Genomic DNA, 20,983 nt, shown 5'->3' on the forward strand with positions numbered 1-20,983 from the left:
TGTCCCACTCTCTCACCCACTCTTGTCTAGTACTTCATCTTCTGGGCTGACTCTGCGGATCTACATTATCTAGAAAACGTCGGCCCTGCTGGGTGTCATACTTGTCCACACACCTAATCTGATAGCAGATGGAGTTAGGGACGTGTTGCTCAGGAGGGACCAGTGGATCTGTGAGGGAATAGGACACTGGCCCCAGCATGGAGGGCGCCAGAACCTCTGTGAAACACAAGAGCCATTGGCCAAATATTGTCATTGAATATTTCGTCAAACTTGGACAATGAGGTCCATTTCCCGGGCCTGGTCACACTGGGAGCTCTGGCAGTGGAAGAAGCACCAGTTGCCGCAATTGGCTCCCAGCACTGCTCAGTGACATTACCCTGTTTAGGAAGGTTGGTCTTTAAGTCCCATCAAGGCTGCCTGAGCCGTTCCCTCAGGTCTCACCCCCTGTCCTCTCTGCCCCACATCCTCAGTTTTACCTCTAACTGAGCTTCTCACCCTCCTCTCTCCCCCAGTGCATCTACCTCTTATTCCTACCATATCATGCCTTAAAATGGGTACTTAAAAGGCAGCAGATTCCAAACTGCCTTTCCTTAAGATCCTTAGGGATATTTCCCTTCCTTTACCCATTAATACCCTAATCCCCACAGAATAAAGCCCACACCCTCTAGCCAGCATCCCCAGCCCTCCCGGCTCCAGCCTTCTGAAGAACGTCTCAGCCATCCTCTCCAACTGTCCCCGCCTTACCTCTTCTCCACCATCCCCACAGCCCACCTGAGTGGCATTGCCTCTGTGGGTGTCCTTCGGGCATTTTTTTTCTTTCTGCTACTTCTCTGCACAGTCACAACCCTGCCTCTCAACACCTTCTAAACTCTTACTGATCCTGCGAAGCCCATCCAAATGCCATGTCACCTAGAAGGTCTTTTCTCCCCATTCCTGTTATTTGATGTCTAAGGTATGACTATTATCTACTGCCTTGCTTTATACTCATTTCTGTGCATTTTTAATCTTCCTCATCTGCATCTAATGATGATGATGATGATGATGATTATAATGACTGACTTTAGATATTTACTACATATCAGGCATATGACACCTATTTTCTATGTATTAGTTCATGCAGTCTTTTTAAACTACAACTCTATGAAGTAGGTAACATTATCTTATCTTACCCACTTTAAAGATGAAAAGAAACTGAGACTTAGAAAGCTGACGTCATCTGCTGAAAGTCACAATCAAGAAAGTAGCAGAACAAAGGCTGCAACAAGCAGGTCACTGCGATTCCTAAACCCATGCTGCAACCCATATTATCCAGCCACCAGTATCTCCCAGTAATACTGGCTGAATGGTATCTGCTAGGGCAGTGCTTTCCCTAAATATGTCCTTGAAGCACTGATCCAACAAGATGCTCCAGGGAAGAGGGTTTCAAGGTTAAATACCTTTGGAAATCACTGCATATTGGAACCCATCTTAGAGATTCCCAATGTATATTAATAGAGTCAAGGCACTGAGACATTCCATGGCAAACAGATCTGTCATTTCTCAAATTTATTTGTGCAAGAAACATCTATTGGATTTTCCATCCTATTAATCTCACATGGGAGAAAGTTGTTCTGAGAGGAATAAGAGACTAGTTTGCTATGATGATATCACTGTGAGAGGTAGCATTATAGGGACTCTAGTGCCAGAAGGGCTAGTGGCCAGCTGCCTTTTTGTGAAGAGCCTGAAAAGAAATCTAGCTGAGTAGGTCAAATGGAGAAAGAGGCCGTATCTGAGCAGTTGGGATAGGGGGAGTGGAAGGTGAAAGCTTGGATTGAGTGTTTGAAGGCAGCTTGGAATTTGCTGCCTTTTAAGTGGGAGCAAGGTCTGTGCAGCTTGGGACCACGTAAAGGGCACACGCCATGAGATGAAGGGCAGTTTACTTACCCTCAGACCCACTTCTGAGGCCAGCGGGTGCCTTAGAAGAGTTCCTGGGAACAGGTGTGCAAAAGAAACACACCAAGTGCCTGATGGTGTACAATGTCCCAAAAAGAAATAAGACCTGGTCGTTGCCTGGATTGTGACCTGACAGATGTGTTTGGCAGCCTCAGAGAGTTTCACTCTAGTGTGATTTTCCTTCCCTAAAGGATTCTCGTATCTTGGTTTCTCTGTGGCATGCACCCACCTGTTTTCTCCGTATAGAGTCATTCCTTGGGCTCCTCACTCCAGTGTGCATTCATTCTGAGCATGTTCCCTAATCACTTCTCCTCGCAGCTCCCTTATCAAAAGAGACAGGACAATCAGGCTGACTAATGAGGCAGATGCCCATGTGAAAACCAGCCGGCGTGCTTCATAGGAGCTCAGCTGGGGGATACGCCGGCCCAGGCATGGTTTTTGGTTCAGAGTAAGCAGTCATGGAAGGTGTCTCCAGGAAAGGGAGGTGGTGACACCCTGCTGAATCCCAAGCAGCCTTGATGGCCAGAACGAGAGTGAACCCCAGGACTGGGGTCTAGAATCCAGGAGGGCTGGTGTGCAAAGTGGCATTAGTACATGATGCCAAAATAATCCCATGAGAGAAGAACCAGGTCCCCAGAAGACCACATTGTTCCCTTTCTAAAATGTGGGTTGCTTAAGGGAAATAGCAGAGCCAAGAGGAAACTGAGCAGGGGCTTTGCTCCCAGGTCATACCAAACCCTCTGGCCTGATGCCAGTTTCTTGAAGTTCTCTAGCTCTCATGCCTTTGTATGGGCTCTTCCTTTTATATCTTTGCCTGAAGAGATCCTAGACACCCTTCAGCTGAGGCTTTACTTTTTGGGAAAGGCTTTCCTGCTTCCTGGGGCAGTGGTTCATCTGGGTACAAGAGACAAAGATTTTCTCAAGCCAAGTATACATAGGCTGGAACTAGGACAGGAAGGTGTTAGACTCTCAGTGGCTCACGGTTCTGGGGGCTGAACAAGAGGCAACCCCAGGGCAATCTCTTTCTCTGCTCTGGGGTTCTTTTATAAGCTCTGTGCCAGATTTCCCTGTCTCACCTCTCACCCAAATTTCATAGACAGCTGATGGGTTTGACTGATGACATTTATCCCTCATGAGTGCAGCACTTCATCCCAGACCATCTCGGGGGTCTCTGTCCATTGTCTAGGACTGGATGTCCCACCCCTGGTACACCACATGATTCCCTTGGTGGGGTTGTGGAAGGACAGTTTCAGCAAGAGGGCCTTAGGTGGACCCCATTGTGGCCGGCTTGGCCAGGACATATGCTAGTCAGAGTGAAACGTATCCTATCCTGCCTGGATTGAGCGGTCATCACACTTGTTCCACACAGCACAATTACCTGCTCATAGATCTGTGTTCCACAGCAGACTGTGAGCTCTTGAGGGCCAAAGCTGGTCTCTCAGTCCTGAACTCCCAGTCCCTGTCAAGTGCCTGAGATGCATGTGGTGGGCACCATGTCAGTGTTCCCAGAATGAATGGATGGAGGCATTTAGACCCCCATCCCATGTCATTCAGGAGAACCACATCGGCACAGGGAGGTGCATTCCAGCAAATGTTTTTATAACCTAGAATAATGGGGGTTGCTAATGACTGCTTGAGTAATCCCCTTGCCCCGAGTAGACCAGCTGTCTTGCTGACCAATTCTTTATGGAAGGAGGGGATGTAGGTGTTCTGGATGCTATTGGTGGGAATGAGTGGGAGTCCTGGGGTATAGAGACCTTGCAGACTGGTCGGCTAGTTGCAGATTGTAGAGCAGGACTGTGTACCAGTCAGCATAGGGATCTGAGCCCTCAGCAGGCAGGAGATCCTGGAGAGAATTCTTCTCTCAGAGAAAGAAGAGGGAATAGCATCTGACAGCAGCACCTAGAACAGTGCCTGAACACCGTAGGAGCTCAATCGTTGCTCATTGAATTAATTAATAGACAGACATAGCCATGTTAGCAGATTCCACTGAGATTGCATCTTGGCGTGGAGTAAGCTGGTGATTTAAATTGTTTAGAACATAATGTGGAAACGATTACATCAATTCAATAAATCTGTACTGAGTGCTTGCTGCGTTCTCGGTACTGTGGTTTGGATTCAGATAGACCTACTTCTTATAAGCTGAATCAATGTGGGTAAGTTATTTAACCTCTCTCAGCCTCAGCTTCTTCATCTGTAAAGTGGGTATCCAACTGCCATTAGAGGTTCCCATCCCAAGCTCTTTTGGGGGATGAATTGGAACAATTAGAGACAACTCAAAATTAGAAAGCTGCGCTGACTTCCAGACACCCCTTCTCACGTGACATTCTCTGTTCCAGGTTCCTCCCAACTCTACTTCTTTCCACCCAGGATAGCTGGCATTTCATAACAGAGGAGGTCAATGGCAGACTTATTGGTGTTGATGTCATCCTTGTCATCTTCCTGACATCCAAGCCTCTAATAACATCTCTGCTCTTCCCATGTCAAAGTCAGCACCAGACGTGTAAGGAAGAGCAATCATTCCCCAAATCTCATACTTCTATAGGGCTGGACTCCAGTCAGAAAACATTCTAGGAAAACAAGATGATAAAAATAGCCAAGATGTTCTAAAGCAGCCAGGAGAGGCAAGAGAAGCAATGCAGGGAAGGCGTGAAGCAAACACGAGGCCCATATCAGGCCAGTCTCCTGGAAGAGGGAGGCCCAGGCAGAAGGTTTGGGCTCCTGGAGTCCACTCCTCCTTTCTCTATTAGAGCTTCTCAAGATTTGTATTGGGCCTCTGTAGAATCTGACTTCTGTAGTGGCTCAATACAAATCTATGGATACTCCTTAGCAAACATCCACCTCGCAGCAGTGGGGTAAGGAGTCAATGATGTGATGCAGTCATGTAGCTGTGGATGAAAATGGAAGTAATTTGGAGAAGCCAGAGCTACATCCTCAACTCTGGATGGTGACAGTGTTGGGGGTAAGGACTGTTGCAGCCTCATGATGGAGTGTATGTTTGGGAGAGCCTTTTTTTTTTTTTTTTTTTTTTGAGACAGAGTCTTACACTCTGTCACCCAAGGTCCTACGTTGCCTCAGCCTCCTCATTTGTAACATGGGGATGATGACATTCTTCTCCCTTGGCTGTTGTAAAGATTAAATGAGAGTATGATGCCTGTGATGATGACCATGACAATAGCATGATGAGCTTTGCTAACAATTATTGAGCACTTACTATGTGCCAAGTGCCTTTTACGTGTGTTTGCCCTTTAATTTGTTACAGTACCACTAGGAAGGAGATGCTATTTCAAATATCCATTTAATAGATGAGCACATTAAGCCTTAGAAATGTTTATTAACTTGGCTAAGGTCACAGGGCTGGGAAAAAAGTCAAAGCAAGACTCAAACCAATTCAATGCCACGGACTGTGATCATAGCCATTTCTGAGCACAGTACTGACCCTGGGATGTGCCTGACTGAGACCTTACCCCTCCAGCTCACCCCAAGGGCTCAGGCATGGTGGTATGGTATCATTTGTCTCACACACTCCCTGGAACCCTGTAATTTCACTCCTGGCAGGCTCTTTTGTGACCCTGAGACAAGTGCTTATTTACCTCAACCGCTTCTGTGCTCCAAAGAAAAGTTCAGCTCACCAGGAAGAATCATGCCAGCATTTCCCAGTGAACCACTCAGACAAGAAAAAATGCTGCTTTTCTCCCCCTGCGCTGCTTTCTAGTAACATTCGGCAGTAATAACAATAACATTAGTGGTGATGACAAGTCGAGGGACACAGCACACACTTAATGTTAGGCACTTTGCTAGTGCTTTACATATAAAATCTCTGTGCCCTATAACTACTCCACACTGTAGGTACTACTGTTATGCCCATTGTATTGATAAGGGGTAGACAAACTCTGGCCCACAGGCCAAATCCATCCTTCCACCTGCTTTTGTAAATAAACTTTTATTGGACTACAGCCATGCCAATTTGTGTATGTGTTGTCTAGGGCTGGTTTTGTGCTACAGCAGCAGAGTTGAGTAGTTGTCACAGAGACCATCTGGCCTGCAAAGCCTAAATTATTTACTGTCTGGCCCTTTACAGGAAATGTTTGCCAGTCCCTGATCTAAATCCTGACACTGAGGATTAGAAGGACCTACCAGCTTTCCCAAGATGGCAGAGGGAAGCGGTGAGGGATTTAAAGCCAGACAGCCACACAGCAGACTCATTGTGTAGCCCCTTAGCTGTATTTCTTCCTGCTCTAGGCTTGGCAGAGAAGACATCTCTAAGCATGATAGTCCCCAACCCTTGACATTGGATAATATTCAACACAGACATAATGCTTGACAGGATGCACCATAGAAGGGACGTGATTCATTTGCAGACTGGCAGTCTAGACTCTTGCCACACTGGGTCTCATCTAGGTGTCTGTTCCCTCCCTCCCTCCCTCCCTCCTTCCCTTCCTCCCTTCCTTCCTTCCTTCCGTTTGTCCGTCCATCCATTCTTCTCTGCTCAAGCTGAACTGCTGTCTTCATTTTTCTCCACATTCCCACCTCGACACCTTTGCTCACACCATTTCCCCCATCTGGAATGCCTTCCTTTTCACATTTATCACGTCCTACCCATTTTTCCAGGCCCGGTATATCTCCTTCAATAAGTCTTCCCCAACTGAGGCAACTCACCGGAAATTCTTTGGCATTTGTGCTGTATCAGCACAAGCTTTTGGTCCCTCCCTTAGATCCTTTGTGCACAAAAGTGAGGGAACGATGGCATCACAGATGATGTGTGAACCAGAGGGAAGAGCAAATGTGGTCCCTGCCTTTTCATCACCTAAAGATTCCAACTCCATGGAGCTCTATCCTTTATGCCCAGGAAAGAGCCTGCCAAAGGTCTCTGCCATTCATCTGAGACTTTAGACGGGTCACTTAAACTCCCTGAGCCTCTACTTCTTCATCCGTAATAATAACTGACACCGAGGGTTGTACCAAGCAAGGGCTGGCTGCTCTTCATGCATTGTCACATTTAAAGGTGATCCGTGACCTCCAGACTTCATGAAGTATTATGAAGACCGGGTGTAAAGAGGTCAAGTTAGAAGTCAGGACTCCCCAAGTCCTCTTTTGGTCTTGGTGACCTTTGCCAAGCTCCCCTTCCCCTCTCTAGGTGCCAGTTTATTTTTTAATGGTAAAATGAGGGAAGGGTGGACTGCATGATTTGGATGGACTCTTCAGGGTATAATAAACAGTACAAACCATTTTGCAACAAAATCATGTTAAAAAGACGTTGGGTGACTTCAAAACAATGTGTTGAATAAGCCATGCACTCCAGTGGGTGAAATGCTTCTTAACATGGAAAGCAGGGAGACAAAACATTCTGTGGCTTCAATGCAACAAGATTTGGTGGAACTGTAAATGGATACTTGCTTTCTGATCACTTACCTAATCTGATCTCTGATCATTACCGTTGTCACCAGTCTTGACTCTCTGAGACCTGACATTTGCTCCATGTTTTATGAGTATTTTTCATCATTTCTTTGGTTGCAGGGAACAAAACTCCAATTCAAACTGGCTGATATATACACAGATGAGCTCATATGAATGGGAAAGTGTCAGGTGTGGCTGAATGCAGGGGCTCACAAATGGCATCAGGCCTCTGTCTCTCTGTATCTTCCCCTCTCTGCTTGCCTCTGTATTGGCGTAATTCTCAGACAGAGTCTTTCATTGTGGTCAGCAGCAGCCTGAGGCTCATGACCTTCCATCTTCAGGTTGAGCAAAAAGACTCATTTTGCTAAGAGGTCCAATAAAGCCTCAGATTTAGAGTCTCACTGTCTCAGTCCAGACCTTTATTAATTCTGGGACCTGGGCAATGAAATATACTGATTAGGAGCTAGGCCTGTGTCAGGTTTCCACATCTGGAACTAGGGAGGGATGCTCAGCCCACCAGAGCCCCAAGGACTGTGGTTAGGACTGGTGTGATCACCAAAATATGGAGAAAGGAATGAAGGAATGCCAAGCGGGCAGAAACGATAGCTGTCCAGGAAACATGGCATTCCCTGAAGATTCTGTGTTCCGTCACATATCTCCATGCCTGTGCACATGTGGTGCTGTCTTCTTGGAATGTCCTTTCCCTTTTTCTGTTTCTGCAAAATTTCTATTTAACCTTTGAAAACAAGCTCAAATAACATGGCTTGTGAAAAGTCTTCCCTGAGTCTCCTCCCTCTCTCCCTCTCTGCCTCTCCTGCGCTCGCGCTCTCTCGCATGTGCTCTCTGTCTCTCTCTAGCAGTTATCACCCATGGCTCCCCTTCAGTCTCTGGGCACTCCAAAAAGGCAGACATAGTATTCTGTTCCATTTTGCATTCCCAGATCCCAGCACTCAACCTGGGAGATAAAAAGTGCTCCCTAAAACTTTGGTTGAAATAATGAATTGACTAATTTCAGCCCTCAGCCTTCTAACGTTGTTGTTGATTTTTGTCTCCTACATCTTCAGTTTGAAAACGAAATCATCCTGAAGCTGGACCACGAGGTAGAAGGGGGCCGAGGCGACGAGCAGTACATGCAGCTGCTGGAGTCAATGTAAGTTCAGTGCCCTGTGTGCAGGAACAGCCTGTGAAGGTCAGGTGAGGCGGGAGGGCTCAGAACTCCAGGGGTCTCCGAGTGGCTCTGTCCTCCCCTGGAGATGGATCTAGAGGCTCATGGGTATTGGCAAAACTCCATTTTTGGAAGAAACCTCACATTTCTCTCTGGAGTGGCCATTTCTTTGGAACTGATAGAATGGGCCAGATGAAAAGAATCTTTGCTGTGTTGGGAAGAGGGAAATAATTTACCAAAATGTCTACTTTCATTACGTCTTAACTGTGGAATGTGGTTGCCATTTTTCCCTTCTATTTAAATTTTTGACAGATGTTGGTCATGCCCTACGTTTATTGAGCACACTTAATAACTTAGCATGCTATTGTGCAATGTGCTGTGTAATCCCTCCTTTAATCACACTTACTCCCTTTGATGCCCATTTCACACAGGTGGGCCCTGAGGCTGAGGGAAGTAAGCACATTGTTCAAGGAAACTAGGACAAGCTAGTGGAGTGGACAAGCTGCATCCTGAACCTGGCTCTGCCTGACTCCAGCGTCCAGGCCAGGGGCAGACAGTGGACAGAGAACAGTGCCCAAGACCACTGGACTTGGAGTCAGGACATCATTTTAACAGCTTTATCGAGATGTAATTTACATGCCATACAATTTACCCAAAGTGTACAATCATTGACTCTTAGTATGTTCACAGAGCTATGTAACCATCACCACCATCAATTTTACAACATTTTCATTACTCCTAAAAAGCAACCCTGCACCCCTTAGCCACTGCTCTGCCAACACACACACACACACACACACACACACACACACACATGCACACACACACACGCACACGCGTGCACACACACCCAAACACTCCCCCATCTCCCCTAGCCCTAGGCCACCATTACTCTGCATTTTGTCTTGCCTATAATGTTTTCAAGGTTCATCCACGTTGTAGCATGTTTCGGTACTTAATGCCTTTTAATTGCCAAATAATATTTGGTAATTAAAATATTTAGTACCATATGGATGTACCCCATTTTGTTTATTCATCTCTCAGTTAATGTGTATTTAGGCTGTTTCTACTTTTTTACTATTAGTATTGATTCTACTGTGAGCATGCAGGTACAAGTTTTTGTGTGGACATAACGTTTACAGTTCTCTGGGGTATATACCTAGAAATTGAATTGCTGGATCATACGGCACCTATATTTGACCTTTTGAGGAATAACCAGACTATTTTCCAAAGTGGCAGCTCCATATATATTTCTACCAGCAATGTATAAGGGTTCCAATTTCTCTACATTCTTGTTAACACTTGTTAATATCTGTCTTATTGATTACAGCCACCCCAGCGGGTGTAAAATGATATCTCATTGTGGTTTTGAATTGCATTTCCGCGATGTGTAGAATTCATTGATTTTCAGTACACTCACAGGGCTGTGCATCTTTCCATGTGCTTATGGGTCGCTTGTATATCTTTGGAGAAAGACATTGGGTTTTGATCCTGGCTCTACCACTTAGCAGCTGCAAGACTTCACACAAATCACACGAGTCTGGCCTCAGTATCCCCATTTCTGAAATGGGAATAATAAGCTCCTGTGGTTATTGTGAGAACTGAATAATTATAAAGCATCTGGCACACAGCAGGTAAATGCTTCATAAATATTCTTCCATATCCAGGACTTGCTCCCAGTTTCTGTCTTTGACAGCTTGGTAATTGCCCCCTTCTCCCGCGAGGCCTTCTCCTAAGGCTTAGGAACGTGACCCAGACATCCCCACTTCTCGCTAAGTGTATATTCTCTGATTTCTATAATTCTCTGAGATCACTGTGGTTTGGATTCTTTCTTCAATCCTTTTTGAATATTTTAAATTCAATAAGAAATGCAAACTGAAGGCCTTGCTCTGACCCCCTACAATGAGCCTCTCGACCCTGCCCAACCAGGCAGAGCCCAGAGGACAAGATGGCGCCCCAGGCAGTGCCATCTCAGCTGGCCCCTGTCCCCTTCCTGTCACCGTGCATGGCCCTCACTAAACACTTAGAATGCAAATGCCATTTGGCCAGAAGGAGAAACCCACTGTCTGCCCCTCAGGTGGATATGGAGACTGATGTACCTGGGGGGAATAAACAATGTTCTGGCTGAGTCAGTGTTTATCTTAAAGTTCTAAACAAGAAAATCAAAATATTGACCAGAAGTGAAGCCATGTACAGTGCTGGCAATTTCCATTTTTATAAGCGGATGGGGCTCTGCGGCGGTCTTCAGATGATCAGCAGGGTTTTCAAATCCTTCCTGAGTGATTATTTATAAAAGGAGTCCTTGGAGGTCAAAGAAATTAAAGACAGCTCATTATTTTTCTCCTGAAACAGAGGTGTGAATGATTTTTACACAAAACAAATCAAGCCCGACACGGGGAGCCAGGTCCCCATCAGAACATCCATGGGGCCCCTGTGCCTGCTCCTTCCTTTCACCTCTCTGAGTCTCAGTTTTCTTATCTGAAAATTGGGGATAAAATATTATTGAGCCCTTAGAGTTTTTGTTGGGAGTCTAGCAATATTAATTATTAGTAGTACAGATTGATTATGCCTTATCTGAAATGCTTGGGACGAGAAGTAGTTTGGATTTGGGATTTGTTTTTCAGATTCTGAAATAATTATACTTAATAGTTAAGTGTCCCTAATCTGAAAATCCAAAATCCAGAATGCTCCAGTGAGCATTTCCTTTGAGTGTCATGTTAGTGCTCAGAAAGTTTGAATTTCACATTTTCACATAGAGGACAGTCAATTTGTATTACTTACAGGTGGATAGCATTGTAGTTTTTTGAAGCCATGAGCCTGCCTATCTTTTCTCCCCTAGGCTAGTCATCTCAGTTCCTCCAGCCTTTCCTCCCAGCCCCTCTTTCAGGGCCTCACTGATACATAGGGCCCCCACTGGGCAGATACAGTCCTGTGGGCACATGGCTTGGATGGGGCCTTGGTGAATAGAACAGAGCTACTCTCCCTGTGGCAACTGCAGCCTTGCATAGGAACACAAGGTTTAAGGCATGGAGTGGGGCTGAATTTCAGTCCTCATGTGCTCTGTGCAGTGCACAAGCTATATAACCTTACACAGCACTCCAGTTCTCCCTACCCTCAGAGCTCTCTTTGGAGCCCACGCTCATTGATCCACGTATATCTGAAAGTGTAAGTCTCACACTGAATGGAGTCATAAGACACACCCCTGCCTTTCTGTATTTTATTCCTGCGAATAGTTCTAGAAGTGGTGAGGGAACCGGAAGGTTGAAGCAGATAGATGTATGTTCTTGGGCCTTTATCCTACCCAGACCCTTTCAATCCCTGGGAAAGGACCTGTCACAGGTCCTTTCATTTCATTTCAAGGAATGAAAGAAAGTCCAGTTTCATTAGCACTGACAGAGAGGGGGAGTCTGGGATCCTCCCTCTAAAAGCCTCCAATGCCAAGTGAAAATCAACTGCAGGGAGGAGTGAGCCCCCTCTAGTCCTCCCACAGCAGGAGCAGAAGCAGTGTGGCAAGTGTCCACCACCCTTCATTCCGCTGCGTGAGGAATTACCTATATTTTCTTATGATTCCCAAAGCTTTTGTCATACTCTGTTGTGGGATTACAAGGTAAACAATTAAACAGGCTTAGCATGCGGTCTGGAACACAGGAAGTACTCAATAAGTGGTAGTATCATTATATATTATGATTAATTTTTATCTATGTTTCCCATGCTAGACTGTGATCTCCTGGAACTCGGAATCCCTAGTTTCTAGAATGCCACATGTTGAGTGGAAGGATGGATAGTGGATGGATGGGTCATTTCTAGCCAATTTTCCCATCCATTTCACCAATCCTAGATGGCTTGAGCACCTTTCTTGCTCCATGCATAAAGAATAGGAAAAGAAAGCAAGCCAAGACCTTTCTCTTCTCAACCCTGGTTTCTCCAAGTGTGGTCCATTGACCCGCAGCACTCGTATCACCTGGGAGATTGTTAGTAAGGCAGCTGCTCAGGAACAAGCCCAGATGTGATGAATCAGAATCTATTAACACAATGCCCCAGTGATCCCCATGCACATGGAAGTTTGCAAAGTCTTGGACAAAACCAGTTGTTCTTTTTTTTTTTTTGAGACGGAATCTCGCCCTGTCGCCCAGGCTGGAGTGCAGTGGCGCAATCTCGGCTCACTGCAAGCTCCACCTCCCGGGTTCACACCATTCTCCTGCCTCAGCCTCCCAAGTAGCTGGGACTACAGGCGCCCACTACCACGCCCGGCTAATTTTTTGTATTTTTAGTAGATATGGGGTTTCACCGTGGGAGCCAGGATTGTCTCTATCTCCTGACCTCGTGATCTGCCCACCTCGGCCTCCCAAAGTGCTGGGATTACAGGTGTGAGCCACCGCGCCTGGCCCCAGTTGTTCTTAATGTTAGCTCCATGTTGGAATCTCCTAGAGAATGTAAACGATAAAGTACTGCTGCCTGGGTCCCACACTCAAAGATTCTAAGGTTATTGACCTAAGTTGAGCATTGGGCTTTGTAAAAGCTCCCCTGGTGATTCTATCATGTGACCAGGGCTGAGAACCTCAGGTCTGGCCAAGCTCAGACCCCGAGATGTCTCCTGCCCTGGAAAGCTTTAAAAAATCACACACCAAACACTGGGAAGAAGCTTTGTTGCATTGTCATTAGGGTGGCACACAGGGCTGGAAGTGACTGTCCCAGGAGGAGGCATGCACAGCTGTGGCTGAGCCAGACAGGTCTAAATCACAGGGCCATTTGCATCTCCCATTGAGAGCCAGGGAACAGGTGCTTCTCCCAGAGTGAAGATGGATTTGTCTTATCACAGCCACAGTTTGAGACGTCGCCTTCTTGCAGCTTGGCTTGGCTTCTTGGAGGAAATGACCCTCAGAAGTCCTTGCTTTTCTTACCTTTACCCTCCTAAGGGCCCCTGGAGAGTTTCAGTTCCATGGGGAGAGGAGACAGATACAAATCACGTGGCCTGCATAATGTCTGCTTGAGATGCCTGGGAACACGCTGTGGTGTTTCTCTGTGGGAAAAATATCTCCCCTAAATTTAACAATGATTGGCTTGATTCAACTTACTATCACACTGATACTGGGAAGGTCCTTTAATCTTTCTCAGCCTTCATTTTCTCGCCTGCAAAATGGGGGAAATAATTCTCACTTATCAGAATTACTGTGAGGATTTCTTAAGAAAAGTGACTAGTACAGTGTCTGGCACAGAATAAGTAATTAAGAAGAAATAGTCATCAAACAAAATTTCAACCCATCTGTTTCTCCCCACCTAGTCTGCGGGCTGCCAGACAGTAGGTGTGGTTCTTTTCTATATTGATGTCTTTCTCTCCACCACACAATGCCTAGCAACTAATAGATGCTTAAAGATGTTACATTTTTATTTTTGTTTTTAAAATTTAGAATATAAATACTAAAACAAATATTATAATTTTAAAAAATAATTTACACATACTTAAATAGAAAAATGGAGGCTTTTCTTTCCTATTTTCCCACCTAAAGCCTTGTTGGAAACAGCCATCACTACGAGTTTGGTGTCTATCCTTGCTGACTGTACATGGCACTTTATAAGCACATAGAGACACATGATGGCCATGTACACTTGCACACACATGCAGTGTTTGGCAGTAGAGACACGGATGCTGGGGCCAGACTTTTTGATATTCCTGACCATGTGACCTTGGTCAGCTTAGTGGACCTCTCCATGCCTTCGTTTCCCTATCTACAAAAGTCCCATCTCATAAAATTGTGACAGGAGGTTAAATGAGTTACCATTTGCATGAGGTTTAGGATAACACCCTGGCCATGCTAAGCTCTATGTTAGTTGGTTAAGTGAAAAACAAATATTGTTCTGAGACTTACTTTTCTCACCTAGCTCTATATTTTATAGAGCTTTTCATGCCAGACATATTGAATCTCTCCAATATTTTTAATGTCTTCATAGAATTCCATTTGGTGAATATACTGTAATTTATTTAGGCCTTTCCCAATTGATGAACATTTAAGATGGTTCCATCTATTCCACTATTAGACACAATTTGTGAGTATTATATCTTTGCATACTTCTGAGAATATTTCTGTAGAACAGATTCTGCAAAGTAGAGTTGTGGGGTCAGAGGATATGTGCATTTACAATTTTTATAGATACTATGAAAATTGCTTCCCCAAAAAAGTTTTCTTGATTTATTCTCAGCAGGGATGGGTAAAAGTGACCATCTCCCCCACCATCATTACCTATATTGGAAACTATTTTATTTTTATTTTTTCCCATTCTGATGTTAGAAAAAAATTGCTGCACTATATGGATAAATACATGAATAAATGAACAAAAGGAGCAGTCAGGGAACTTGGGTTGACTGACTGATTTTGCATGTGCTCCATCCCACCGCCCACTGGCCCCAGCACAGTCTTTCTCCCCAGCCATGAGCTCACTGCCCTCTGGTCTCTGCCACAGCCTGATGGAATGTGCTGCAGAGCACCCGACCATTGCCAAGTCGGTGGAGAACTTCGTGAACCTGGTCAAAGGCCTCCTGGAGAAGCTGCTGGATTACCGGGGTGTGATGACAGATGAGAGCAAAGACAACCGCATGAGCTGCACTGTGAACCTGCTGGTGCGTGGGGCTGGCGGGTCCAAGTCAGACCAGAACCCTGTGGGGGGGCTTGGGCTTGGCTTTGGGTCTTACGATTGTTCTTCATAGGGAAGCGGTGCTTAAGGGCTTTGGAAAGCAGACAAATGTGGAATGGAACGTCTGCTGTGCTTTCTGCTAGCTTTGTGTCTTGAGGCCGTCACTTCACCTTTCTATGCCTGTCTCCTTATTTATAACATGAGATTAATGCATATTCCCTTTAGCACTCAACACATCACATGGAAGGAAGATGACAGTATAGACTGGCTAAGAGTATGAGCTTTGGAGTCACACAGCCTCTGGGTTTCCATCCTATATCTGATAATTAATAGGATGGACAAGCTAAGGAAATGTTCTGAAGTCTTAGTTTGCTTGTCTATTACATGGAGAAAATAATGGTTCCAATTTCATTAGGTTGTGTTGTCCTGGCCATGGTTAAATGCTCACTATGTATTAGTTTCCTTCTTCTTATAGAATGGAGTCACACTAATAACTAGAATTGCTGTTACTATGAACCAGGTTAACCAGAGAAGCTAACCCCAGACCCAAGTTCTTAACCCCTATATTCCATGAGCTCCCATGGGCTGGCTGCCAAGCAGCCTCTCTCACATGCTCTGTGATTCGACCAGGAGACAGGTAGGTAAGCAGCCATAATGCTTCATATTCACCATGTCATCCCACCTTAAAGTGGTTTAAAAGAATGAAGTTGACCAAAAGGCCATGTGGCATCCATCACATCAACCTCCCTACCATTCCCAAGGCTCCTGAAACACCAAACCTGTCCCCATAGCTCTGTTGTGTGGCCTCCCTTTACCCTAAATAGACTTTTTTTTTCAACAGCCTAGATATTGCCATTGATTTTCCAGAATGCCAAGGAGAGTTTAAAAATCCTGATGACAGCAGAAAGGAATTCGTTGCTAATAACTCCACCAGGCCCAGTTTACATAAAGATCATGAAGAGGTGTTTTCCACGAGCTGAGCAACTTCTCTCTAAGGAGAGACAGAGTTGGTTGAGGAAAGTGACCTTTAACAGCCAGCTAAGATCAGGGAGAATGCTTGGGACAGACAGTTCTCCAAGCACTTAGACACCACTAGTTTTTAGTGCATTGCTTAAATATGGTGTCAAGGAGGAGGGTGGGGATGGAGGTGGTATCAGGACAAATGATGTCCAGTGTGATTTGCCACCCATTGACTGTGTGCTCTGGAACATGTCACCGCCCTTCTCTGACCCTCAGGTGCACGTGGGTGTGCTGCATTAAACCAGGATATACACCTGGTGTGGCTCATGGATTGGACCAGGACCACCTGGCTCAGAATCTGTAGGGACTTGTTTAAAAAATGCCACAGGATTAGGATCTCTGGTGGTGAAGTCCAGGGCAGCTACTAATAATCTAAATGGCCCCTGAGCTGGAATAGGGACCTAGATTCCTACGTATTGCCAAGTTTAAATGTTTTGGCGACACAATCCCATATAATTCCTGATAGTTCTGCGCTATCAGGAATTCTGATCTCTTACTATTACCGAGGTGCTACCACTCACTTTCCAACTCAGGTTCTTTCCAGTGCAAGGCCTGAGCTTTGAAACATCAAGCTGGGCTGCCTTTCAATGTGGGCTTGGTCAAAGTAGACTACCCCAGTCTTGGCAGCCCACCTCTCAATGCAGCAAAACACTGAACTGCACCTCCTGATATGTGATGGCTGAGACACATCAAGTCCTCTCTGTTCCTTTATAGTCTAAGGGTCAGGGAAGTGACTTTCAAAGCAGAATCTTCCAATTATGCTGTTTGATGCATCTTTGGTGCATCCAGGAAAATAAGTTTCTTATTCCTATCTCAGGGTACCCAGATAGTAAACAGCAATCTTCCTCTCATCTTCATCACCACACTCTTGACCTCTGTGATATTGCAAAGAACAACACTCATCATTGTTTTTCCTCCCCTACCTAGAATTTCTACAAAGATAACAACAGGGAGGAGATGTACATAAGGTAAGATTCATATTTTCTAAAATCCAGACCTGCTGTGTCACTTTCCTGCTCAGTATCCATCGATGGCTCCCTGCTGCCTTCAGGATAAAATTTAAACTTCTCCTCTTGACATTCAGGCCCTCTGTGTTCTGATTCCTGTCAATTTCTCCAGATTCAACTCCTTTCATTCTCCCACAGTCAGCCCCATAAAACCACTTGAAATCATCTGGCCTTCCATGCTGTCCTGTTGTTCCCACAGATCATATTTTCCTTAAGAGTGAATACTTTGTGATTTGAACTGTTGGGGTGCATTTCGTTGTTGCGGGCCTGACCTTGGATAAATTACTGTGAAGCCTGAGTCCAGACATGTAGTAAGACCATTGACTAGCCCAGTTTTGAAGGGAAAAAAAAGATGCTAAGATGCATGATATCTGCATCCTTGTAGGCATTTAAATGATATTATCTGAATATATCATGAAGGTTTTTTGGGGACATTAGCGTGAAGCAAAGAACTCCTTTGCCAGTTTTTCTCAGAATCTCATATTTTTTTCTGCAATTTAAAAATTATTGTCACTTTTATTTATAATAAAAATATATACTTATTACAAAACAAAAATAAACTTATAAAATATGGGCAAGCAACACAAAAAATGAAATAAATTCCCATAATCCATACATATTTCCAGGACTTTTTAATATTTATATATACAATGAATTCTATGCATGCATATTTTTTGCAAAAATGGGTTTATATTACTTGTAATTTATTCTTTGCTTTTTCTAACTTGACAAGAACTCCATGTTGACAGATGTATATCAACATCATTTTTAATGAAACTATAAAATTTTTTCCAGAATATACCATCATTTATATAGCCAATCCTATATGGTTGAACATTTAGATTGTTTCCAACTTTTTCTACAATAAAAAGCATAAAAACAAATTTTTTTTTTTTTTTAAAGACAGTTTCGCTCTTGTTGCCCAGGCTGGAGTGCAGTGGTGCCTATTCAGCTCACTGCAACCTCTGCCTCCTGGGGTTTGAGTGATTCTCCTGCCTCAGCCTCCCGAGTAGCTGGGACTACAGGCCTGCACCACCACACCTGGCTAATTTTGTATTTTTAGTAGAGACGGGGTTTCACCATGTTGGCCAGGCTGGTCTCAAACTCCCAACCTCAGGTGATCCACCCACCTTGGCCTCTCAAAGTGCTGGGATTACAGGCGTGAGCCACTGCATCCGGCCACAACAACAAAATTCTTGGACATATACCTTTATGCACATCCTTATGAGGCTGGAGCCCTTGAGGTAGAGTCAACCAGAAGATTGAGGAGCAAGGTATTTACAGGGCTTTTGTCACATTCTGTCAGAGGGCAGAAACTTCAAGTCTACACTCACTCTGCTATTACGGCAGATATATCTAGGTACCTAGTTTAGCATTACTCCAGAAATAGGAGCTATCATTTGGAGAAAAAATAATTTTATAGGTTGTCCTGAGTTTGGGATATTTATAACATCACTAGTCATACCTTATTGTAGCAGCACAAAGCTTTGGGGTCTGAAGGACCTCGGTCCTTGCCTCACTTTTTCTGTAACCTTGGATAAATTACTCAATCTTTCTGGGTTGAGGTTTTCCTACCTGTAGAATGTTTCCATCCTACCTTCTGTTTTGAGGATTAAATGAAGTACTATAGGTAATATGGCTGCCACATGGTTTCCTCCCTCCAACCTTGTTTCTCCCCTTCTCATTTTAGAAACACAGACAGCAAATCCCAGACCTCCACAAGCTTTGGAGATTTGAGGCCCGTAGTAATCTAAGAAAACCATATTTATCTAAACCAGACTGCAAACAGGGTATAGTCTGAAAATCTGTTCTGTTTGGCAGGCAGAATATTTAAAAACATTTTTAATTGGCTGCCAACATTTAAAAATCTGGAGATTTTACATAAAAATCAAAATTTCCTTTTTCTCCTGGAAAACTCAGAAGGTGTGACAACACTGGGCCCTTGTCCTATTCTGACGACTGTTAGCTGAACTGGGTGGTGGCAGCCGTTCTGGACAGGCCTGGAGCACTGTCGTCACGACGTCATCTCTATTCCCTACTGTGCTACTCCCCGTCCACCTCGCTCAAGCACCTGCCATCTGGAGGTGCTTGAGTTTGGTATCCCTGGTTGAGGGATGTCTTCTTTTTACTAGGGTGCCTCCTTTTGGGTTCTGTAGCAGATCATCAGACCCTTGAGTTAACAAGGAAGAGGAGAGGGTGCCAAAGGAGGAGTTGAAAGTAGCAGGGAAGCTCTCCCCTGGGCTGCTCTCCCCAAGTTTTTTGAACTCAGCCATCTAGGGGTCTAAGGCATCGAGGATGGGCAGGAGGAGATAAGGCAGAATTAAGCCATGTGTGCACACACAGGTGTTTCTAAATTCCAAACTCTATACATGGAGGTCATGTGCAATTTCATGGTTAACTCCGATTAGCAGAATATTAGGCGGGAGGAGAGTGGAAAGGCTGTGTCTGTGAAAGCAGAAATCACTGAGCTTGAAATCTGCTTCTGGCTCTGGCTCTTTTAACCTGGATCTCAATTTTCTCATCTTAACAGAGTTATTGGAAGGACGAATTGATAAAAATACATGATAATAAAACACCCATTTTTTGAATGAATGAATGAACAAATGTTTCTGCCTGGGAAGCTCTCCCAACTCATCCCCTTCCCCTTCAGATCGACTGTTATGCCATGGGAACCTTTTTAGAAGCCCCTCTTCTCCCCACCTGGATAAAGCATGCTCTCCTGGTACCGTAGACCACTCCTTCATAACACATATCATCGCTGTGTTCTTGCTGTTATGTATCTGATGATTTGATTCATGCCTGTCTCTTCTCCTAGACTCTAATCCCAAACCCTGAGAACAGTGCCTGCGTTTGTCACTGTTTATCTCTAAGGCCTGGTATAGCCTGGATGCCCGGTACAGCTTTGCTGAATGAATAAGTGAATGAACAAAAGACTGCCAGGGCATCCCAGCACAGCAGCTATCAAATCACCACTAGGTGATGTTTCCTCGCCTCAAAATCTTTGGCGGTCCCTACCCTGATTTCAGGCAGCCTACATTTGACCCACTGACCCATTTTATGTGGCAGGAACACTAAACATTCGCTTCTCCTTTGGTGAGCTTCGTGCAGAAAGCCTTTTTCCCAAAAGGAAAATAAACCAGAGCATTGAGACACGCATTGAGTGGAGATGCCCGAGAAACCCTGTGTTCCCTGGTGTGAGACAGTGGGTCAGGGTAGAATGCTGGCACCATGGCAGGCATTCCCTGCCTCTCCTCTCACAGGAAGAAATCAGCATATCCCCTCACCACATTACTTAGAGTTGGGTTTAAATAAATCCTGCTAATGATATGCAGGTCACCGATGCAGTGGTTCATTGCCTCTGGATTCTGTTTCCAACGGTGGCAGGAGAGAATATTTTGTAGAGGAATCTAGTTCACAGTGATAATAGGTAATAACTGTCACTGCTCAGTGCTGGCTACAGGCTAATCACTTTCAGTGCATACTTGCATTTCTTAGCAGCAATGCAAGCTGTCATGTATTGAGCCTTTTGTAAGACACACATGGTCTCCTTGGCCCTTTATATGCCCAGTCACTTTATAGATAGGTTCTGTGAATGTTGCCATTTTACAGATGAGCAAACTAAGGCACAGAGAAATTAATTCACTGCCCCTTAATACCTATTATGGATCAGTTATCTAAGAATTTTCCAAAGCACCCTTCCTTTGTCCTTGTTCTCATCCTCAGTACCCTCAGTTATATTGCCATCTCATGGTTCATAACTGGGATCTCACTTTTCAAAGGGACAGGAAGGTAAAATGTGACTGCAGTCAAATAGCTAACTCTTCCTACTGAC

General features: G+C 44.8%; 1 protein-coding gene and 1 non-coding gene across 3 annotated transcripts in view; both read left to right on the forward strand.

Moving 5' to 3' along the window:
• The window catches only part of DOCK2 (dedicator of cytokinesis 2), a 441,813-nt gene that overhangs the window by 377,624 nt on the left and 43,206 nt on the right, over positions 1-20,983 (forward strand). For both annotated transcript variants that reach the window (XM_031011390.3, XM_055387440.2), the window contains exons 34-36: positions 8,394-8,479; positions 14,954-15,110; positions 17,072-17,112. In XM_031011390.3, coding sequence (XP_030867250.2) covers positions 8,394-8,479; positions 14,954-15,110; positions 17,072-17,112 — 284 coding nt within the window. The remainder of the gene's footprint in view (positions 1-8,393; positions 8,480-14,953; positions 15,111-17,071; positions 17,113-20,983) is intronic.
• MIR378E (microRNA mir-378e) lies at positions 9,007-9,115 on the forward strand. The gene has a single exon (NR_106516.1). It is a non-coding gene; the product is annotated as a microRNA mir-378e (primary transcript).

Source organism: Gorilla gorilla, chromosome 4 (assembly GCF_029281585.2).
Source record: "Gorilla gorilla gorilla isolate KB3781 chromosome 4, NHGRI_mGorGor1-v2.1_pri, whole genome shotgun sequence".
Lineage (NCBI taxonomy): Eukaryota > Metazoa > Chordata > Mammalia > Primates > Hominidae > Gorilla > Gorilla gorilla.